Source organism: Erigeron canadensis, chromosome 4 (genome assembly GCF_010389155.1).
Source record: "Erigeron canadensis isolate Cc75 chromosome 4, C_canadensis_v1, whole genome shotgun sequence".
In the NCBI taxonomy this organism is placed as follows: Eukaryota; Viridiplantae; Streptophyta; class Magnoliopsida; order Asterales; family Asteraceae; genus Erigeron; species Erigeron canadensis.
In genome coordinates, this window is record NC_057764.1 from 27081447 (window position 1) to 27103146 (window position 21700).

General features: G+C 34.6%; 2 protein-coding genes across 3 annotated transcripts; both read right to left on the reverse strand.

Moving 5' to 3' along the window:
* Nucleotides 1–554: 554 nt before the first annotated feature.
* On the reverse strand, nucleotides 555–5349 carry LOC122598284. Of its 2 annotated transcripts, XM_043770880.1 has the most exons (5): nucleotides 4805–5349; nucleotides 4604–4684; nucleotides 2182–2295; nucleotides 1617–1779; nucleotides 555–1080 (listed from the first exon to the last, which is right to left on the reverse strand). In XM_043770880.1, the coding sequence occupies exons 3-5, from the start codon at nucleotides 2283–2285 to the stop codon at nucleotides 661–663; spliced, it is 687 nt and encodes a 228-aa protein (XP_043626815.1). In that variant the 5' UTR covers nucleotides 2286–2295; nucleotides 4604–4684; nucleotides 4805–5349; the 3' UTR covers nucleotides 555–660. The 2 variants fall into 2 exon arrangements, with proteins under 2 accessions (XP_043626815.1, XP_043626814.1); XM_043770879.1 differs by lacking the exon at nucleotides 4805–5349 and having other exon boundaries at nucleotides 4604–4763.
* A 1615-nt stretch (nucleotides 5350–6964) lies between these two features.
* Nucleotides 6965–17386, reverse strand: LOC122595508 (RNA helicase aquarius). The gene is made up of 14 exons (XM_043767875.1): nucleotides 16922–17386; nucleotides 15681–15770; nucleotides 15547–15609; nucleotides 15114–15200; nucleotides 14888–15037; nucleotides 14655–14803; nucleotides 14291–14525; nucleotides 13544–13654; nucleotides 12300–13358; nucleotides 11617–11880; nucleotides 9981–10166; nucleotides 8737–9891; nucleotides 7908–8258; nucleotides 6965–7488 (listed from the first exon to the last, which is right to left on the reverse strand). The coding sequence occupies exons 1-14, from the start codon at nucleotides 17339–17341 to the stop codon at nucleotides 7201–7203; spliced, it is 4608 nt and encodes a 1535-aa protein (XP_043623810.1). The 5' UTR covers nucleotides 17342–17386; the 3' UTR covers nucleotides 6965–7200.
* Between the last annotated feature and the right edge of the window lie 4314 nt (nucleotides 17387–21700).

A 21700-nucleotide genomic window follows, 5' to 3' on the forward strand; every position in this document is an offset into this window, starting at 1 on the left:
ATATAGTTGCACTAAGTATAATTATATATGTTTTTATAACATATATTAAAAACATAATCACTTTATATATGATTTTGTTGGATTAATTTGTAAGATACTTATACATGAAAATGAAAATATAAATATAAATATAAATTTATCCAATAACTGACTCAAACTATAGGTTCTAAACCTACTCATGATCTTGGCTAGAACTTCACTAAGCTTGAAACGAGGTGGTGGCTATGGAGCGTAGCCAAATTCGGGCTTGGCACTAACTTGGTTAATTCTTTACATTTTTCAAAGGGTAGATAATATGTTAATCTTTAAACTCTTTCTTTTGTTAAAAATTATATTACTAATTTAACCTTTTTAAAGTGTAATCAGTTAACCATGTTAACTTTCGAAACCTTTATTTAATTTTTGAAAAGGGTAAATGATTCGTTAATCTTCAAACTAGTCTTGATACCTTCGAGTTCATGAGCCATAACTCACGACGCAAGCCCATACAACTTCACGGTTTATGGTCTAATCGTTGATGTCTACATCAAAGGTTTCATGACAAACATCATAAATCAAAAAAAGCTTATGGTTGACAAGGAAATGCTTACTATAAAAGGATTCTTAAACTTTATTCATGACTTCATTTCAGACACCAATCAAGTTATGGCCTGCAGTTACTCAACACACATGAAACACTTCATCATATATTTCAAGCACACGATCACGATAAACATCACCCAATTCCAGAGCCAGCTGAACCATTTCATTATCAGGTTCATTTGATGGCATGTCGTTTCCTACATCTTCTTGTGCATAAAGCAAGAGCTCAGCTTGTTCAAAGCGAAGATAGTTAACCATGTTACGGAGGGCAAGGAGAAGTCCACTTGTACACATTTGCTTATAGCCAAGAAACGAGATTATGTATCTGAATAGAGGCATGCGCATACAGACAATATGGTTATCAGATGCAAAATCAATGAAAGTTCGAACAAGTCTCACATGGCATAATAATCCAATTCCTGATGGATTTTCAACAAGATGCGGTCTACCCTGTTCCATGATCATATCCCAGAAAAAGAAGTCAATATTCAGAAGAGCCTGCAGAACACAAACACAGTTCGAAACTATGTATCAGATCATTAGTACAATAATGTATTATGAAACATGCCGTTTTAGAAGTTTTCCTGCATATGAGTTTGCAGTTTGGTCGACATTTGAGTTTAAGAGTCGAGAAAATATTCACCACCTTCATGTTAGAATTGGTCAGTGCATGTCATATTATTTGATAAGGTCTGAAACAGGTAAAACTCTAAGGGGAAAAGGCTAAAACGAATCCGGTCAAAACAGTTGAAAACCACTAAAGGTTGTATACAAACTGATATTCTGCTTTTTAAATATGAAAAAAATGACTGGATTATTATTTTAATGAATAGCTCCGTAAATATACTTGATTAAGTCAACTAGTTACGAAACTGTAAAAGCTTTGAACGACATTAGTGTTGGCAGATATACCCAACCCAAACCAACATGCCCATTTGCTAGTTATAATGGTAATGAGAAAGACAGGATCAGATAAAAACTTTGATGCCCTAAAATGCTTGAAGAAAAAGATTTGGCCAGTTTATGGAGATAACCTTTGCCAGCATGAGCTCAGCATCCCTATTGCCAACTCGGGCACATAGGCAAAGGAGGTCATTTATATGATGGTGCCGTTCATAACTACAAACAGGAACCTCATCGAAGTTCACAACCTCTAAGACAAGTGGTTGTGTAGCAAGATTCAAAAACCTTTTGCATCTGCAAAAAGAGTTACAAGAGAAACATAAGTAAAAAAAGTTACATGAATACAAAAACTAAGCTAATATAACAATATCAGAATTATTAATAATGTGATTTAAAAGATCTTAAGAACACCAACATGCTTTGGGTGACTATGGCCTGACTCAACCTATCTGAACCTTTTTTTAGTTTATTTAGAAATTTGAGCGGTCAACTACATTAAGCCAAGTAGCCAAGTCAGCCTATTTTATGCAAATGCGTCAAAATTGCTACTTTAAAACTATAGTAGAAGAAGATATAAAACTTGTTACTAATATTAAAACATGCACAATCATTTGGCTTACACAACGGGTGAAATCGCAGAAAGTAATAAAAAAATATTAAGCAAAATATATGAAACAAGTAAAATGTGTTACTTACGTGGCTGACAACCTTGCAAGGTCCACAGCTCCAGTGCATGACATCGCCAACAGAATCATTACGGTGCTCAGAATCTCATCAGGTAAGTCAAAGATGTGTGCCATCTTCTATTTCCTGAATTTGCATAGTAAAAGTGTCAAATATCATTGAACAGTGACTTAATTTTTGATTTCATATAGATGATAGTATTATTATGAGCATAAGACCTACACATGTGTTATTAGTAAATGAATATATTTACAAGCGTGTGCATATTCAAGATCACTTTATAATTTGCCACTTTTGTGAGAACATATAAAAGGTACCCTTATTGAGATGAAGATTATGTTGTATCGTTTGAAGGTTGTAACCTTTACATCATAATTAACATGTGAAGTGAAGGTCATGTTATATATTGTGTTAAGGTTTTAACCTTCTTACAGAATAAAAAGTACCTTCACAGTTCTCACTGGTTCTCACAAAAAGAGAGTAAAGAAAAAGAGTAACACCCAGTGCCGTCTTCCACGGGTTTTGGGTCCCAATACCATGACAGTGTATGGGGTAAGTTAAGATGTAGACAGCCTTACCGCTACCTAAGGTAGAGAGACTTCTTCCACTTTCTATCACAAAAAGAGGGTGTTTCACCAGTATCCAACACTATATACACTAATCTCGATAATAATATAATATCAAAACTGCTGAAGGGAAGATTCGGGATGTTTGACAAGTATATGCTACCACAACAGCTCTTTTTTTAGTAAGTCCTCCAAGGATTGAACAGGAAGGGATATCTAATATATGTAGTAACATTTTTGTACTTTATCCATTTAACAACACAATGGGTTTGAGAATTCACTTTATCACACTTCAAATTTACAAAGACTCGGGACCATAGGGTGCTATCAAACCATAAACAGAAAAAGAACAATAAAACCTTATATACCAAATAAGGCATCGTAAGAATTCTAACAACTGGGCAACTACTTGGTAAGTCTCAAAATAAGAAGTGTATCAACACTAATAGATTCTATAAATTCGAAACTATAATTGACACGAATTAGTACAGTATTTAACATATGAACCTAGAAAGCCCCAAAAAGCGATTTCTTTAACAGTCTTTCGATATATTCATGGTAACCAGCATAATAAGTGAAGCATTGTTACTTACTAAATGTGGTGCCCCCTCTTTATTAACCGATTCACTCTCTGATTATCTTCTGATCAAAATGAGATATCTCAAAGCAAAATTGCATAACACGTTTTGATATAAACACCTTTGGGGGTAAGTATATAACTTTTAGGTTTTGGAGCTCTGCTTATATAGTATAGATTTAGCGGTGGTTTCAACACAACTTAATTATGTTCACAACTAGAGCATTACTGAATTACGCAATTATATTACATATGTTAGTGAATATGACACAAAATGACATAGTCAGGTCACAACTAGACCAATGGCACAAAGACACGCACGCAATACCTTTATTATTTAATTCATATAATAAAAGTTTGACGCATTTAAGGAATACGTTACATTGACTTGGCAATTCAGAAATTGTAAAAGTATTTGTAGTCAGTGAGGTAGTATAAACAGGTGAGGTTTCCCTGAACAAGTTACCCAGGGAGGCAAAGTCTTTCACACAGATGTAACCAGAGTAACTGGGGTATCCTCGTGGCTGTTTCTAAAACCATTTTATGGACACCCCCAAAATGTCCCTAGTGAGATTCGGACCTGAGACTTCTTGCGAGGACATTAGACCATGACCATTAGGCTACCTTGGTGGTCGTTAGTTTCTGAGGCAGTATATCTACCCAATTTCCAAATAAGATTACTATAATTTACCTTTATATATATCTTTCCTAACTAAATATGATTTACACATAGCTTTGAATATGATTGGTGTAAAGATTGACTACAACACCGTTATAACCAAAGCAGTTAATCAACGGTAGTAGCACTAAACACAGTTATTTAACAAACCTATGTGGAGATATAATCATTAACATTTATGATTACTTCTTAAATGTAGCTGCGTATATGTAACACCATGGATATTGCTAATAACTATTTTATAATCAACTGATTGGTTCACTCTTGTAAAGGAGTGTTATCTGTTAACTGACAAAAGTTTGCACTGAACTAGTGAAAAATATAAATGAAAAGCTTAATTGACACCGCCAATTCCACCTTTATGTGCAGCATGAACTTTCCAACTGATTTTTCTCATTTCTATAAATCACCGGAGAATTATTTGGTTCAAACAAGAACATGGCAGACCATTTACATTTCTTTCAAATCTTTGAACAAGCCACGGTTGCATATATGACTCACAGACGAACAACAGTATTACTAAGAAACATGGAACTAATACGGAATGAAAGGAAAAAAAAAAAAAAAAAGGAAACCAATAGAATAAGATTAGTAGTGTACATATGAACTTACATGTTTTTGAATAATCCAAATCCAGTTTTGTTGGACACTGCAGTACTCCTTGCTTGCTAAGCATTATTCCGACTCTGGTATCTGGAAAATGTATGGCTAAATACTAGATATCCAAAAAGTAATCAACTTTTATACTACATTGTGAAGAAAATGCCCAAAGGTCGATAAAAACAGAAAAGAAAAAGATGGAAAAAAAAACACCTGACAAACAATCAAGATTAGAACATGTCCATCCATTGGGAATGACAAACAATCAAGATGTGCCTAAACTACAAGTTAGTAGACTCTTTGAAACAAGTCAATCAAAAATGAGATATAGCGACAAACGACAATTAGTGCCCATATTTTGATAAGGAGTATGGTGGAAAACAACTAACTGCTTAAAGGGCAATACAAGTTAACTACAGGCTATTCTAACAGACTTTTAGTTTGTTACAAATGGGCAATACAAGTTAGCTACCCAACTTTTAGTGTGCCCTAATACATGCAGAAAAAGATCGATGCAAAACTATAGGCTCTTCTTCTAACAGACTAAATGATTGGAAAGATTGATTGGTTTATATTTTTCTTTCAGCAACAGGATGGATCCATACATGAGGTAATTAATTTATGCCATGATCTTGTAAGCAAGTACACTCCTACATTTTTTAATTTTGTTTGGATATATCTGAATGACTCATCTTTTACCTACAGATTTTATGAAATCTCAAGATTAAGTTGAAGAAGTAAGACGTGCCTGAAGAGAAGAGAGACCTATATATTAAAAACAAGAATGCATTCAGGAAACAGGAGGTCAAAAAAGAGAGAGGGAAAGATATATCAGTTCAGGTAACACTAATTTTCACTTATATCATAACAACTTTTCCTTAGGTTTTTTTCTTTGTAAAAAATAAAAATAAAAATAGGTTTTTTTTCTTTAAAAAAAAAACTTATAACAGCACTTTATTTTTTAATTTTCATTTATTTAGCCATATTACCTTCTTACTTATATGGACCTTTGTTATGTTCGGCTTATAACTATGTTTTTTTTTTTAGGGGATTCCCTCAAGTTGATCCTAACATGACTAGTCATGTTAGGGTGATCTTGGCCTTTGGATGAAATTCAAAAGTAATCTTGACCATTGATTTTCATTCAAGGGTTAAGATCTCTCTAACTTGACTCAAGTTGGAGACTCAACTTGAGGGAATCCTTACCTGTTTTTTTCTATATCTCATATTTTTATTTCAAGATTGAATGTATTTGATTGCAAGTATTTGTATTATAATTTTTTATTCCCCTTATTTGTATATACTTCGTATTATTGGTAAAAAAAAGTCATTCTATTAGGTCTTGAATTTAAGGAGACTCAAGTCTTAAAAGATAAGGTTTTCTCCTAATATGTTGGCGTTCTTTAGAGGATTTTCTTCCTATTATTAGTTTTTTACTTAATATACCTGAATAATTCTATGGATACATGATTCGTATTAAAGGATTTTCTTCCTATTATTAGTGACATATTTCTTTGTTGTAACACTTACAATATGCTTTAATGGGATACTTATATCACCAACATTATGCTATGTATCACAATAGGGAAAAGGAAATATAAGGTTGTCCGACATCTAAGCTTAGGTATGGAACTCCTCACATACTAATATTTTACTATTTATTGTTTAATGGATAAATGCATGGGCCCCCATGATTTGTATGGATTAAAAAAACAATATATGAGTGTTCCACACTTAAGCTTAGATACCCGACGCCTTATATTACCATCCCCCATCACAATATTACATAAGTGTTTTGATATATGATTACATGTATTGTGAAATCACTATCTATCTATATCTTTAACTACTTATAAAGCAAACTAGGTATCTATTTTTGAAATCTTTTAATCTCTTAAAACATTTATAACATACATTTCTTATTACTAAATTACCTTCATTAATTCCTTAAATCACATGGATTATTTTACATCATCTATCTATTTTACTGGCCGCCGTTGCCACTACAAGTCGTCACCGCCACCGCCACCGCCACCACCGGCACGCCGCCGCCTACACTGTCGCATTGTGCGTGTATTCGTCTAGTCTGTGATTACATGTGTTGTGAAATCACTATCTGGCCCCGGAGGTGAGTTTTTCTCAAGATCCCAGGTTCGAGTCTTGAGTTTCTCATCTCTAAAATATTTTTCATGAAGAGAGGGTTAAAGGTCCAACAAATCGCTGGTTAAACATGTGAATCAAAACTAACTTTAAAAATAAAATAAAAAAACGTTTTGTAAAACTTTAATAATATAAGTGAATATCCTTTGGTCAATTGATTGGTTTAGTCACCAAATTATAAAATTTTACCAAAACACTCAGGGAAAAAAAAAAAAAAAAAACTAATTAATCTGATTATAACAATATTAAACAGCATGCTCAATTTCAGACACTATGATTCTACATCACGTTTTTACAATTAATTATCCAAAACTGATTATACAAACAGCATAACCTATTTCCAAAACGTAATCCCAAACACCATCTATAAATGTATATATAACATATAATGTGGTGAAGGAAGACGGAACCATTTCATCAAGCCATTGAATGAAATGCTCTTTACCAGATCATTGTTCCATCTTGCTATTTTCTTCAGCATTCAAATGAAGAGTTTCCTCTTTGTCTGCTCCAGTGGTTTCTACAGTAGCATCTAATTGCATATCCTCATTGGTTTTATTGTCAGAGTTCAGTGTCTCTGTGGCCACCGGTTGATCGTCACTTGGCAGATTCTGTGAATCAATGTGCATATCATCATGCTCAGATGAATCAACTGGCACACCATTGTCCTCACTTGTTCTTCCTGTTGACTCATTTTGTCCAGAATAATCTGAAAACTGGTGGCTCATCATTCGTGCCTGATTAGAACAGAAACAGGTTTGTTATAATATAAGCATAATATACTGTAATTCACCAGGGAAGACAAGGTGGCAATTTTGACCCATATAATTATAAATGGGTCAATTCAAGTTAGTTGACTCTAACCGGGCAGAGCAAAATATATTACTAATGTGAAACCCTCCTAAATCATTTAATTCAAATAATTAAAGTAATGACATAACATAATATTCACTCATATTTAACGAACTAATCAATGAAATAAGATGGAAGAAAAAGTGTCTCAATTTAACCCATAAACGACCCCTTTCGGGTTTCGTCAGACACAAATTTACTCCTTCTGAAGCATTACCAAGCACATCCAACCAGCCCATTTAGCCAATTAAGGTATAGAGAAAGTGAAAAGGGATGAAGTCATGAAGAAGCAAAAATAACATACCTGATAAACTTCATGCATTTTATAGTTAACGAGCCCAGCTATTTCTTCAACGTCTTTCACATAATGAATGGGTCCTGTGTCTCCAACAAGACGATTGGTAGTTCGTGCCCTCTCATGCAAGTTGAGGGCAAGACGATCAGGCCTTTGGAGCAGAAGCTGAAATGTAGGTTGCAGTTCATAACATTGCTCAAAAAGTGAGCGCCGACAAAATACATATAGTCCTAATCGTGCACGAGACATTGCGACTATCAGCCTTCTGACATCACGAAGGTGTCCCACAAACCGAGTCCTAACAAGTGACAGCAAAATGAAATCATTCTGCTGACCTTGAAACTTGTCAACTGTTGCAACCTGTAAATGAAACAAAAAACAGAATAAGAAAAACGACACATGCATCAAGAAAATTCACAATTTGCTATGCTCCTAGTGTCAACTAAACCTTTTAAATCTCAAAAATACAGAATATACAAGATATCAGATCACAAAATGCATCCTTAAACAAATTTTGTATATACAAAGTAATTTACTGCATACAGCCTTCAAAATGTTGATTTGAAATTACTGAATTGTCATGATTCAGTTACATAATCATACTTACTACATTAATTATTTACATATACAATAGCAAGAGTGAAAGGGATGAGCAAAAAATGTGTTCCCAACACAGCACAGTTCAGACTACGCTGTTGAATTTCTGTTTCGACCTAAAACCCATTATACAAGTTATCCACCCCATCTGACCTGCCCACTGGCTCTAATATCAACCAATTTGAATGAGCCACTCCATAGCAAAAATGCAATAAGAAATCAAGAATGCATAGCTACTAACCTTGTTTGGAAGGCCAATAAAATCGTAGGGAGCACATCTTCTGTTAAGAACATCACGTATCAGAAGTTTCTGGCCATTATAAGTGGTCAAGATGGATATTTTATTTGCTGGATACCCTAATAACCGCATGTAGATGTAGACACTAACAAGATATTCAGCCTCCCCCTCATTTTGATAAAACCAAGGAGATGGAGCTGTTTCACCTTTCCCATGATAATCAGGCACATCAATCAGCTGATAGTCATAAGAGAATCCAGCATTAGCTGTATGGAAAAAAGGATTCTCTTTAACATAAGGAAGATCACCTAAATCCCTATATCTCCAATTATAAAGCTCGGCTAAGCTTGGCCTAGCTCTACCCTGAGCATTGAGCTCAATGTACGGGATTCCCAACCTAACAAATCTTGTAAATAAGCTTTGATCCATGTGACTGTACTTCTGGAAAGCCATATTCTTCACAACAGGTGGCAGCTGATGATGATCACCAATCAAAATACACCTTTTAAGTCTAGCATACCCATCTTCTTGTCTTTGCAGTAGCATCGGGATGAAAGTCTCGATTTCTAAAATCTGGGCACTCTCTTCCATTAACAGATTATCATATTTAAATCCCAACTGTAGGAAATCCTTTCTTTTCAAAGCTGCATGAGTGCAAGTCATTGCAACAATTTTTGCTTGCTTAGTCATCAGATGATTTGCTCGGTCAACAGTTGACTTTAGCAACTCAAATGCTCGGCATTCTTCAAGCTCCTGAAAGACGGTTTTAAGGTGCTTAAAACAACCTTTAGCAGCACGCATGTCTTCTTCAAATGATTTCCCGCTGAAAACAGGTTGTGGAGTGTTGGAGAAAAATTCAGTGAAGGGGAACCGATCTTTAACAAATGCAGGTTTGTCTTGATTCTTCTCACAAGCAGCTAGAAACTGTTCCCAACGTGAGTAGACATGAAGCAACCAGAAGTAGCCAGCAGTTTCACATGTATAGCCAACATCCTCAGGAAGTTGCAAAGATCTTGCAAGTCTTTCCACTTCACTAAGCAATTCTAAACGTCTCACAAGCATTGCATTAACTCGACCTTGGCGACTAAAGTCAAGATCAGTTGCTAATTCTTGCTCACCTTGACCAAGTCGGAGAAGATAACGGGCTGGCACATCCCTCTGTCATGATCAACAAATTCAAATAATCTAAATGTGAACTTTAACATAAATGCCATATAGAACTTTGCTTTCAAGTTAAAATATCATACCTCCATTATCTTTTCAAAGAGATCATTCAAAGCCTGATTTGAGTGTGTAATTATTAAAGTCCTCTGAGAAGGACAATTGTGATAAAGTACATTCAATATCTGGACTGCAGTATCAGTCTTTCCAGTACCGGGTGGACCCACTACCATTGTGAGCCCTGGCTGTATCCCTGATATGATTGCTCCAACCTGCAGACAAAGCAATATTACGTAAATAAGTGGTGCAATCACAGCTGAATGCAAATTTCATAATTTGTAATATATAATAAGTCCACCCTTAAGACAAGAATATTATGACATTTCACTGGAGCAATGGGAGCTTTTTTTGGTGACTTATTGTTTTTCAACTACGTCATTATTCGCTTTTTACCATTGTAATAGATGGCTTTTCTAAAAGCTTTTTGCATACTGACTACTGACTTACAAATTACCAGGTTACTGAAGATGATTGAATGCTAAACATGGTCGTATAGATTTCATTTTAAACCCTTACTCATTTCCATTTTCATTTAATACCTCTAACCCTCAGTAAATAAATTAATATAAACAATGATGTGGCAATTGATATAACCATTAAAGGCTGCTCTAAACAATGCATTAATATTAATATATATCTAAACATGAAACTTCAATTGAATAACAGAAATATGATGTGAATCAAACCAGAAAATAGCCAAGAAACACACAATGAACACAAACCTAGCCGAATGGAGTCGGCTGTTAAATAGATAGGGCTGAATTCGAGCTTCAGCTGCTCCTTACAATGACAAACTAATGATAATAACTCTCCTCCTCCTCAAGAATGTGGCCTGTGGCCTTATTTAAATAAACAACTCTTAACCTAACTTGACCCACAAGTAATTATAATTAAACAGAAACGACACTTAACTCCCCTATGAAGCCCAACCCAGCCCAACCTCCTGTCAGCCCTAGATAGCTATCAAAATACACAATATCCACTTCTAATATTATTATGTTATATGCCATTGATGTCAGCTTTTGCTTCTTTCTAATATACTTCTTTGTGGTTTAATTACATTTACATATTAACGAATACGAAATGTCAAGTTTTTTTTTATCGTCCAGTATTATAGTTGCATCCAATGGGATGGTTGCTCATAGGTAAGATCTTTGACCTTGGGGTATTCCACCCGGATTCGAGTCCCACTACTCACACTTGTGAGGGTGGATTATTAAGGGATTTTCAGATGTCCTATGTTGCATCCTAGGCATTCGCGTAGTTTAGGAGTAGGAGTAGAATAGTTTGTTGTTCTAAAAAAGGTATTGAAGTTGCCAAACATTTCATTTAGAGCAGAAACACGTTGAGAAAATACAACAGAAATTCAACTAAGCAAACACCTTATTGACTAGAGAATAGGCCTCTTCCGCCAGATTGGCAGACCAAAAGATGTGATCACCACCAAACTATTCACACTTCGTATAAGAATGAAAAGTGGCAAGGACAGCAAGTATCAAGAAAAGATATTACAGAATCTACATGAGTTACATAGATACTTGAGCACAAATCAAGTCACATTAAGACTGGTGTAACCAATATTATCTACATGAGAAATATAGACCAATAAAAAAGATCCACACTTAAAATAAAAGACTGAAGAAAAAGAAAAGCAAGACACACCTGCGTAGGAGTAAACCTAACAGAGTTCTGCTTTGGCTGATCTTGAGGATATGGACCAGGATCAGGTGGCATATAGGCCTCAACAATAAGTTTTTCTTTCTCACTTTCAGCACCGTTGTTGGTGGTAAGATCAACTGAATCTTTGGTGGACTTCTCGTTTCCAGAAAGAGCATGCGAAATTCCTTTTAAATTCCTGGGAATATTAATTCGGAATGGGGGTCCGGGATTCAGATTCTCCGTACCATCTGCATCTGTAAACATTACCTGAAAACAGATCATTTCATTAGCAATAAGATGTCGCAATCCGCAAAAAGGATCACCGACAATTGTTGACAGATCAAAAGAGTAACGCTTTATTACACATCAAAATGAACCAGTTCTGTTTGGGATGACACACAACACTTAATGTCCAAAAATAAATCAAGTTATGATGGCTAACTAGTAGCATATGATTGGAAAATACATCTTTTATAATAGTCTAACTTCTCGAATAGAATGACTTAGGAGGTTTTATGGTAACTTTGGACCCGTTCAGCCCTTTCTAATTTCAACCACATCCGTTTGTAGCTAATATTTTTCATTCTACCCTTTTGACCCGTTAAAGATCAAACATAGCCGAATTAACCTGTCTCGTAAGTAAATGGGTCAAAACTACCCTTTCTATTTAAATACTGAATACAAACCTGGTAGTCTGAAAAACATTCTCTAACATGATCAGCATCAAGAAACGTATCTTTAAAATCAACGGTCTTGAGAAGATCAGGCATATTGGTCCATTGAGCGGCAGAAGGATTCCCATAGCCCAAAAATACGTCATGCAACCAATCCGGAACAATACAGGTTTCATTCATAAGGTCTCTTATAGATTCCAAGATTGCTTTAAAATTATTCTCCTTCGGTTTTCTCCTCATCAAGATATTAAATGTACCATAAACGTCTTCTGCGCCTTTCTCGGCAATATCACTAACATCCATATGATACTGTGCAGTATCGAGGGCAACCCTCACTGTTCTCAATTCACCTTTTGGTGGCTTCCACTCATCTCGCTTAATTCTTCCAGTGAAGTCATTCATCAAAGTTCCTTCTTCATCACGCATCTCAATAACTTCACAACCTCGAACAAACTGAAGGCCAAGTTTTTGTGGAACAGTCGCATTTGCTGCCTCATCATCACTTAACGGTTCAAATGATGGACGAATACAAAGCAAAAACAGTACATCATGCTCTTTTAAAGCATTCCATTCCGTCCTTATCTGTGCTCTGTAACTGGATATGCTGAAAGTAACCTCTGCAATTACAGATGATGGTTTTACCTCTCCGATATTTGGCTGTTTCACTTCAGTAATTTTAAATTCTTGAATGGGTACTGCCATTCTTGACCAACCACGGAAAGCAGGTTGACCTTCATTATTAGTATACGCAAGAAGATGTGGAACAGCTTCCTGAATGTCTTCACGAATCTCATAAGTGGATTCGAGACGAAAAAGATTGAAGTTTCTAAGAAGATAATCATGAAGTGTTAGAAATTGTAGATTCAGTTTTGGAAGTGCCAGGCAACCTTCTCCAGAGTAGTTGATGCTAGGGACAAGGCTTTCATCCCACATTATCTGTTCATTTGGATACAGTGGCAGGGCATTGATAGCTTCTTTTTGTGACTGTTGCTTTTCAAAAAAAGAAACCATCACTTCAATAAGAAACTCAACTCTTTCAGTCCATGGATCGTTCTTTGAGATCAATTTAAGCTGCAATAAGATGAGAACCATGTCAGCGTCGGGTAAACAGATTTCCCCTTCCTTTGTTATAAGGTTGCCAAATGAAGATAGTTATACTTGATTTTACATATTGTATGTTGTGCACACACACACACACATATTGCCAAAATGCATATTTAGTATGCACCCATATCAAATACAGTTCCTCAACTGACCTTATTGCAAACCAAGTCCCTTAATTCATCAGGAGAAAGTACAGACAATTTCTTTGAAAGATCAGCACGCTTATGAATGGCTCCAATGTTAGCAAGTGCAAGTTCTTTCAACTACAAAGCCAGGAGAAGAAAAAAAAAGCAACGGTAAGAAACCCGAAGAAGGTAGCAACTCAACATTCTGGAAGAACTACAGATATCGTAAAATGAGCCAGGCAGGTGAGTTGGGTAATGGATTACAAAACTTTGGTATAAACAAGCTACTTTTAGTATAGTGAAAGCAGGGGTCTGGATCGGGACAGTCTACTAACACTCTTTGTCCATTTTGTAAACTTTATTAAAACAATTATGTGTTCATTAAATTACATACACAATAACACTATTAAATTATGTGTTCATTTTGTAAACTCTATTAAAACAATTATGTGCTCATTAAACTACATACACAATAACACTATTAATCTTCAAATAAAGTAATTTCCCGGCTAATTCTTAACTTGACCTGCAAGAATACACAACCCAAACAGGCCAAGGCCTCCAAGGACATCCGTGAGAATCTGCACACTTATCACAAAGAGAAATGCTACACTAACGAACAAATGTTAACAAACTGATGTGGCAACAATAGAATAAGGAGAGAATGAGAAAAAGGAAGTAACTCTAAAAACTGCATGTCAGTTAATAAACCTTATTTATAAACAATTGTTTGCATGCGGGCATTTCTCATTCACAAATCAGGGAAGCACAAACCTTTGGTATCTTTTTAAATGAAAGAAGCTGGAAAGCCTGGAAGCGTTCATAATGAGCTTGAAGCACTTCATCGTCTGTCATTTGTCTCCCTAAGTTATCATCGATCTCGAAACCTTCATAGTACTGCAGCAAGTCAACCAACTGTGCAAAAAGCTTGCCTTTTTCATGTCTATAAAGAACACTCAAATGACATTTTGCAACCACGGCCACATCAGCAACAAGAGGTTTAAAATATCTGTGGAAAAATTAATCATCAACATTAGTAACAAGATACAAGACATTATGCAATAAAAGTAAACAACTTTTTTTAATGGCCAAGCAAAGCTCAGATTAATAACCCAGTTTGAGTAGGCTACGATGTTACCTCCTGGTCGGAAGCTGGCTAAGAAGATCAATTAAGAATTCCATAAACCTCTCGCAATACAAGATTGAAGCTTCATTCACCTTTTCAAAGCCATGCACATTGGACCCTCCATTTTCATCATCGTAGTCAAATACCTTGGAGTCAAGTACCTGTCCAATAAAGAAACATGTCAAGTCAGCGGCCATGATTATAATCCAACAATGTAAACGCTTCAAGGTGTAAACAAAAATCACCTCTAGAAATTCTCCAATAAAATTTCTCAAGAACTTCACTTCGAGCATTACTGACATGTCAAAAGATTCGCCACGTTTCTTTGCCTCCTTGTCCTTTTTTGCAATTCTTTTCCATTTTTTAATCAAATCTGGATTAAGACAAAGCTCCATCTACAAAGCAAAAGAAAAGATATTGCGATCATGGCTATCAAGCTTAAGGGTTAGCAAAAATAGTTAAGAAATACACCTGAAAACGACCATATGATAGACTATGCCAGCAACGAAGACTTGCCAATCTCATGACTTTGTTGCTTACAATATCATCCTCCAAGCTCTGTCACAGAAAAAAGAAAAAAAAGATGGCATTAAACATGGTACCAATGCAATCATCTAACATGGCAAAAGAGCAAATGATGTCAAATTTGTACCAAAAAGATTCAAGCTCAGAAGTGTATTAATCGTGTAGATATGTTTCTAAGTTATAATAAGCATGCATATATCCTAAGAAAAGATTTTAAAAAATCGATAAGAAGAATCTATTATATTTTTCCAAATATTCACAATAACATCTACCTCCATAAGCCCATACAGTACCCAGTAAAAAAGTTATGTTTAGCATCCTTTAACTAAATATTGTGGGATAACATGAGATATGACAAATGATACATGAACTTTTTTACCTGGAAGGCATTAATCATAAAAAGTAGATAGTTTGTCTTCTCTGCAATAGTCAGGCTTCTACCCTGCATCAAATCTTTATCATCAGCCACTTGTCTTGACCAATGTCAACAGCTACTTAGAAAACAACACATACCTCCTTCAAGTTGAGAACCCTCTCAAGAAATGCCTTAAACATATCCTTTCTATCATAAAAGCATATCCAAGCAGCAACATTCTCTCGAAACTGCAATTTCCAATGCAATAATGTTAGATCAAAGATAAGGGTAAACAATTCCTATGTTTAACTCTATCCTCAATCAAACTAGTCAATAGGTAATGGGAACTCAATGCGGAGAGCAACCATGTTCTCCATTTTCTAGTCACTGGAGCTTGAAATAAAGCTGTTACGATACAACAGGATCCAACAAAAGTTTTCTTTCTATTAAAGGCTAGCCACGTAACTCAACCAACTTCCATGACCATGTAGGAAAGTCATACTTTTAGCACATGAGTAAGAGTGTAATCACCAACCTGATACCTACCATTACCCTATCTGAGAGCTAAAGTAATATTGGATTTCCTATTTATAGACATTCTGCTAGCCAGTTTTCAGTTTTCGTTTTAATAAACACTGTAAATGAGCTCGCATGTTTAAAATAGTATCTGCAAAAACGTAGCCTATATGTTACACGGTTACACCCATCCCCCACCGTAGAGTCTTCTCCTTTTTTGCACTCATTTAAATGAAATCAATTTTGAAAAAAAAAACCCTATATCACATCATGTTGCCTGATATATTACTGCCATCTATATTACAGCAAGAATTACTAGGTCTCATATATACTCGAATAGAAAACACGACATAAAGGTAATTCAGACGGAGTCACAATGATACAGACAATTGCTCATAAAAACTCCTACATATATAAATCTATAATTATAATTATGTATACATATCAAACACTGATAGCTTTGCTTAAATCATGGAAAATTAAACGTTATCTATTTTCTTGTTAACAGAACCTAAAAGCAAGCTGTTATGTACTTATGTCCCGATAAAAGCCAACAAGAGGTCCGTATTTGTTTGGCAGCTAGTCTGCTTATTCCATCATGCTACAATCAAGCTCAATTTCCTATCTATACGAACATCGGTTTCAAAGTCTGTATCATTGTGACTCTATCTATATTATCTTTGTTAAACAGTCTAAACAAGCTTCAACATTCATATACAACATACACAAGAAAGCCATTTGAAACATAAAACCCTATATCATCACTAATTCTCGCGCATTCTCATATAACATCATAAATAATAACATATAATCCAGAACAAGTTCACATTATCGAATTATCGAATTCCAACACAAAAACTTTCAAGTTAAGTAATAATTATACCTTCTCATTAATCATAAGAATCATAGACATAACGTGCTCAAACGAGCTGGTCTCGGGGTCAAAATTCGGCCACAAATAATTCTCCAAATACTGACTAACTTCCAGAATCATAACCCGCTGTAACGGCACCGTCCGTCTCGCTCCCCCTGCCTCCTCCTTCACCTTCAACTCCGTCTCATAAATCTCCTTCACCAGCTCAGCATTATACGCCGGCTTTTCGGTTTTCGCCCAGTTTGCATTGGCGATTTTAGTCAGCCGGTCACGCTGGATTTCGACTAGGGTTATTGAAGATGAAATATTGGTTCCAGGTTTTGATTCCGGTGGTCTTTCGGTAACCGGTTGGTCGGTGACGGCGACGGGATACTCGGCGACGCGGTGGCGCCGGAAGTCGTATACTCCGGTGCCGTAGACTTTGGTCATTGTTGTGTTAGGGTTTTGGTGTGAGATTGAGAGTGTGAGATGTGTGTTTTTGGAAGGTTTAAAATGGTGAAATTTTGGGGGAATTTGAGTAGGGTTGTTTTCGTATAGAGAAGGCGGTGAGCGGTTCGAATCCGAAGTATTGGGTTTTTTTTTTTTCTTCTTATTTAACAACTAATTTTACCACTAACATAAATGATTCTTTTTAAGTGTAAGATACTCGCCAAAAAAGGATCCATGTTGAAAACTCTTTTCGCAAAATACAGTCAAACCTCTATAAATTAATTTAATAATTTGTCCAAAATCAAATTAAGAGATTGGTGGAAATCAACACTCGATAGATTAATAACTCGTTAAATTAATAATATATTTCAGCCCTAACACTATTAATTTATAGAGGTTTCACCGTAGATTTTTAATTTTTTAAGTGTGTGAATTATATTAATCGGTTCAACTTTAGAGTATTCCAACGTAGAATGTATCTCAGTTTAAACTCTTTAATGAAATACTTATAATTCAAAAGTCTAAAATTAAATACTTATAGTCACTCTTAACTATAGGGTATGACTCATACCTATATAAGACTTTTTGTAAGAAAACAAACCTCCTTCTACAAAACTTTTTGGTAATTGTTTTATACTTTTGAACAAGTAGGTGCAAATCAAAGAGGATCAATTATTCCTTTTGAATTTCATAAGCAACTTAAATCTTTTATAAGATTAAGAAACTAAAAACTTGTTATTTGGTTGTTAAAAAGTAGAACTATCGTCAAAACCAAAATTAAGGATATTTGGTAAAAACATATTATATATATGGCTACCATAGCCAAGAGAAAAAAAATTTTTTATCATTTAATCTTGACCATTGAAATTCAAAGTCAAATTAATCTTAACCATTACAATTGAAGTCAAAGTTTTCTTCTTTTAAACATGGTAAGTGGTAACTAATTTCTTTTATTTAATGTATAGTTTTATATTCATGGTAACATTTCAATTAGTCAATTTCTACATTAAAGACTTGTTGTCTTCGGGAAAAGAATGCAAAGTCTTCATACATGTATGTTGTATGCATCTATCTTCAACCAAAGCTATGTATGCATAAAACTTTAGTTTTATCCATATACAAAAATGAAAGTAAAGAAATTATGCGAAACAACAAGTTCGTGTAGTTATACCACTATCTAATAAAATTTCTTTTTAACTTTTAGCATTTTTACTTATTATAAAATATAAAAATTAAGCTTTAAAATTTAGTTTATAAGTTAGCATTAATTCATTATATATATATATGTATATATATATATACATGGGACACTTTTTTTTATGTATGATATTTTACTTAGAGCTGTTAATAAGGTCGATTAGGATCGGGTTGACAGGTTGAAGAGTTTCTGGCCCTAACCAAAGTTGAGTCGACACAATCGACCCGATTAATACAAGGGTTGATACGTCAAACGAGTTGTTTTAGCTCAAATGAGTTAATTTTTTGTTGACATGTCAAATTGGCTGGTCTTGGATCAAATGGATTGTTTTAAGTAATGTGGGTTGGCTGGTCAAATGTGTGATACATATGTAAACTTTTATTATTTGGTAATCCATTGTGTAAAAAGTAATGTTTGCTTTTAAGTTTAAGTTTAAGTCAATTGGTTTGTAAGTTGTTGGATCAAATGAGTTGATGGTCAACCTATTATCAACATTGTATAAAATATAAATATTTGTAGGTTGGCGGGTTGGATTACTAACCCAAAAGATCAAACCGACCCAAAAAATCAAGTTAGTGGTTACCGGGTCTAGATATCGCAACCCTAACCCAGTTTTCTGGTGGAGTAGTGATAATATTGATATATATTTAACCAAATATATATATATATATATTATAAAAAATGTATAAAACTTAAGATTTATTTCAACATCATGCTTAATTTCAAAATAAACTTTAAAAAACTTTTAAATTACTTGGTATCCCGGTCAGGGTGGATCATGCTACAAAGAAAATAAATAATCTCAAGCTTTGATATAGGCCATTTAAAATAGGGGTTTGCTAAGGGCTGTATTTAAGGTGCATAAATTATTTGTAAATTTATCATAAAATTCAGGGAGTAGATCTTTAATATGGAAACTACAAGTTTTTTATGCACGTTAAATACAACTATTAAGACTGCATTTAGCATTTCCCTTAAAAGATAATAATAATAAAAAAATCTTAGCCCTTAAAATTAAAAGTTAAACTTTTGTTAAACATGGTAACTTTTTAATGTTATATAAATATACACTTTTTAATTATGACATATATTTACTATTTTCAGTTTAAACTTAACTATTTTACATAGCTAATGAAATTAAAATGGTGTTAGAAGCAGTAAAAAGGAAAGAATTCAATAACACTTAAAGTACTTTTAATCTAAAAATCTTTGTGTCAAGTGTGAATAAGTTTTGTTGTGTGGGATTTTCGGTCAAGAGATATATATTGAAAGTAAGGCTTCATAAAATGAGGGTTTAAACTTATAACTTCAAATCAAAAATTAAATCAAATATGCATTGTTATTATTATACTAAAAGGGTACACGTGTAATATGGTATCGTGACGGGTGGCAGCGGTGACGTCGTGACGGATGGCAGCGGTGACGTCGTGACGGATGGCAGCGATGGCAATAGTGGAGTTAGGCACGAGCATGGGTAAAAACCCGGCCAGAGCCGTGTAAAACCTGACACCCGACAATGCAATAAAATTTAACCCTTCGTTATCCTATATGGTATATGTTACGCTTACTAATAAATGTTGGTTATTTGAATTTTTGTTAATTTATTTTATCTTTGCATATAAAGTTTAACATGTTTCCCGTATTCTTAAGTCTTAACTATATATACATACATACATATAAAGTGAGTATGTGGTTGTTCCCCATCTAAGCTTGGATGGGGAATCCCTCACACACAAATATTTTAATAATATTTGTATTTTAAACAAATGATGGGGTCCCCATGATATTCATGGATTAAAAAAACAAATTGTGAAGGGTTCCCCGTCTAAGCTTAAATGGGGGACAACCCTAAATTCACTTCCCCCATATATATATTATTACTAACCCGGTCAACGACCGGGTATAGATCTAGTTATTTTTTGTTTGTGTAAAAAATTGGATTTGGTCGATGTGGGTTAAGGTGACCTATCTGTCTTTGTTTATCAACCACTAAAAACTATATGTTAGTATTTTATACCATTTTCCACGTGACTTTAGAACCAATTATTCGTCATTTTGATAGTTTTATATCTAACTTTCGATGCTTTGAAGGTATGTTGAGTGTTTTCAGGTTGGAAATTGATTAGACGAATGAATTGGTCGATTTTGATGAGTTAAGGAAGAAACGGGAGAAAGATTCGGGTGAAATCGAGCGAAAGACGAAGAAAACAAAATCTGGAAGTTGTAACTGCCGTTAGCCCAGTAACGGCCGTTACATAGGTGGTTTGTGGTTTCTCCTGTAACTGGAAGTTAGAGAACTAACGGCCATTAGAAATCAACTGAAGAGTAACGGCCGTTAGCCCAGTAACTCCCGTTAGGCCTTAAGTATAAAAGTAACGGCCGTTATCCCAGTAACGGCCGTTACACGCGTGTTTTGTACATAGGATTAGTTAGGGTTCTGCACTTTTGGACGGGGGGATAACAAAATTTTGATAGTTTTTTTTATACTTAGGAATACTTTGGAGCAAAAAAGTGATTAGGGTTTCGCTTATTTTCAGCTTTGGATTGTAATCATCATTGCTACCGGATTATCATCATTCATTTGGTATAATATGATTTCCTCTCTATTTGTTTGTTCTTGCATTTCTAATATGAATAGCTAAATCTTCAGCACCCGCTTGGGTAGTAAGCATGTCATAGGGTCGAATTGATGTTGCTTGTGAATGTTGAACAAGGTTTATATGTTTAATCGAAGATCCACATTTATTTGGATTTAAATATTGTTTTCAACTTTTATATTAATTGATTGATAATTGTAATTAGAAGTTCGGGAGAAATCTATGTCATTGTCAATTGATTTATGAAATGGTTAATCGGTCTGTAATTAACCTGAAATCGTTGGAGTTCGGGAGAAATCAACGATGAAGATTAAAAACAATTAAATTCATTTCGAATGTGTAAACGTCTATGATAGAGGGATCTGATTAGGCGAATAAGCAGTTCGGGAGAAAGCTTTCAAAAGATTAAATCATAAAATCAACTCAGGAATTTAATGCTTAACTGTTTAGAGGAGAAATTAAGTGCGGGAGCAATAATTATCTACTTAGCAGTTAAAGTTTCAAGTATAACGGGAGTTCATCTTGTCTACTTTTTGAGTCGTTCAACAAATGCAAGTAGTATTT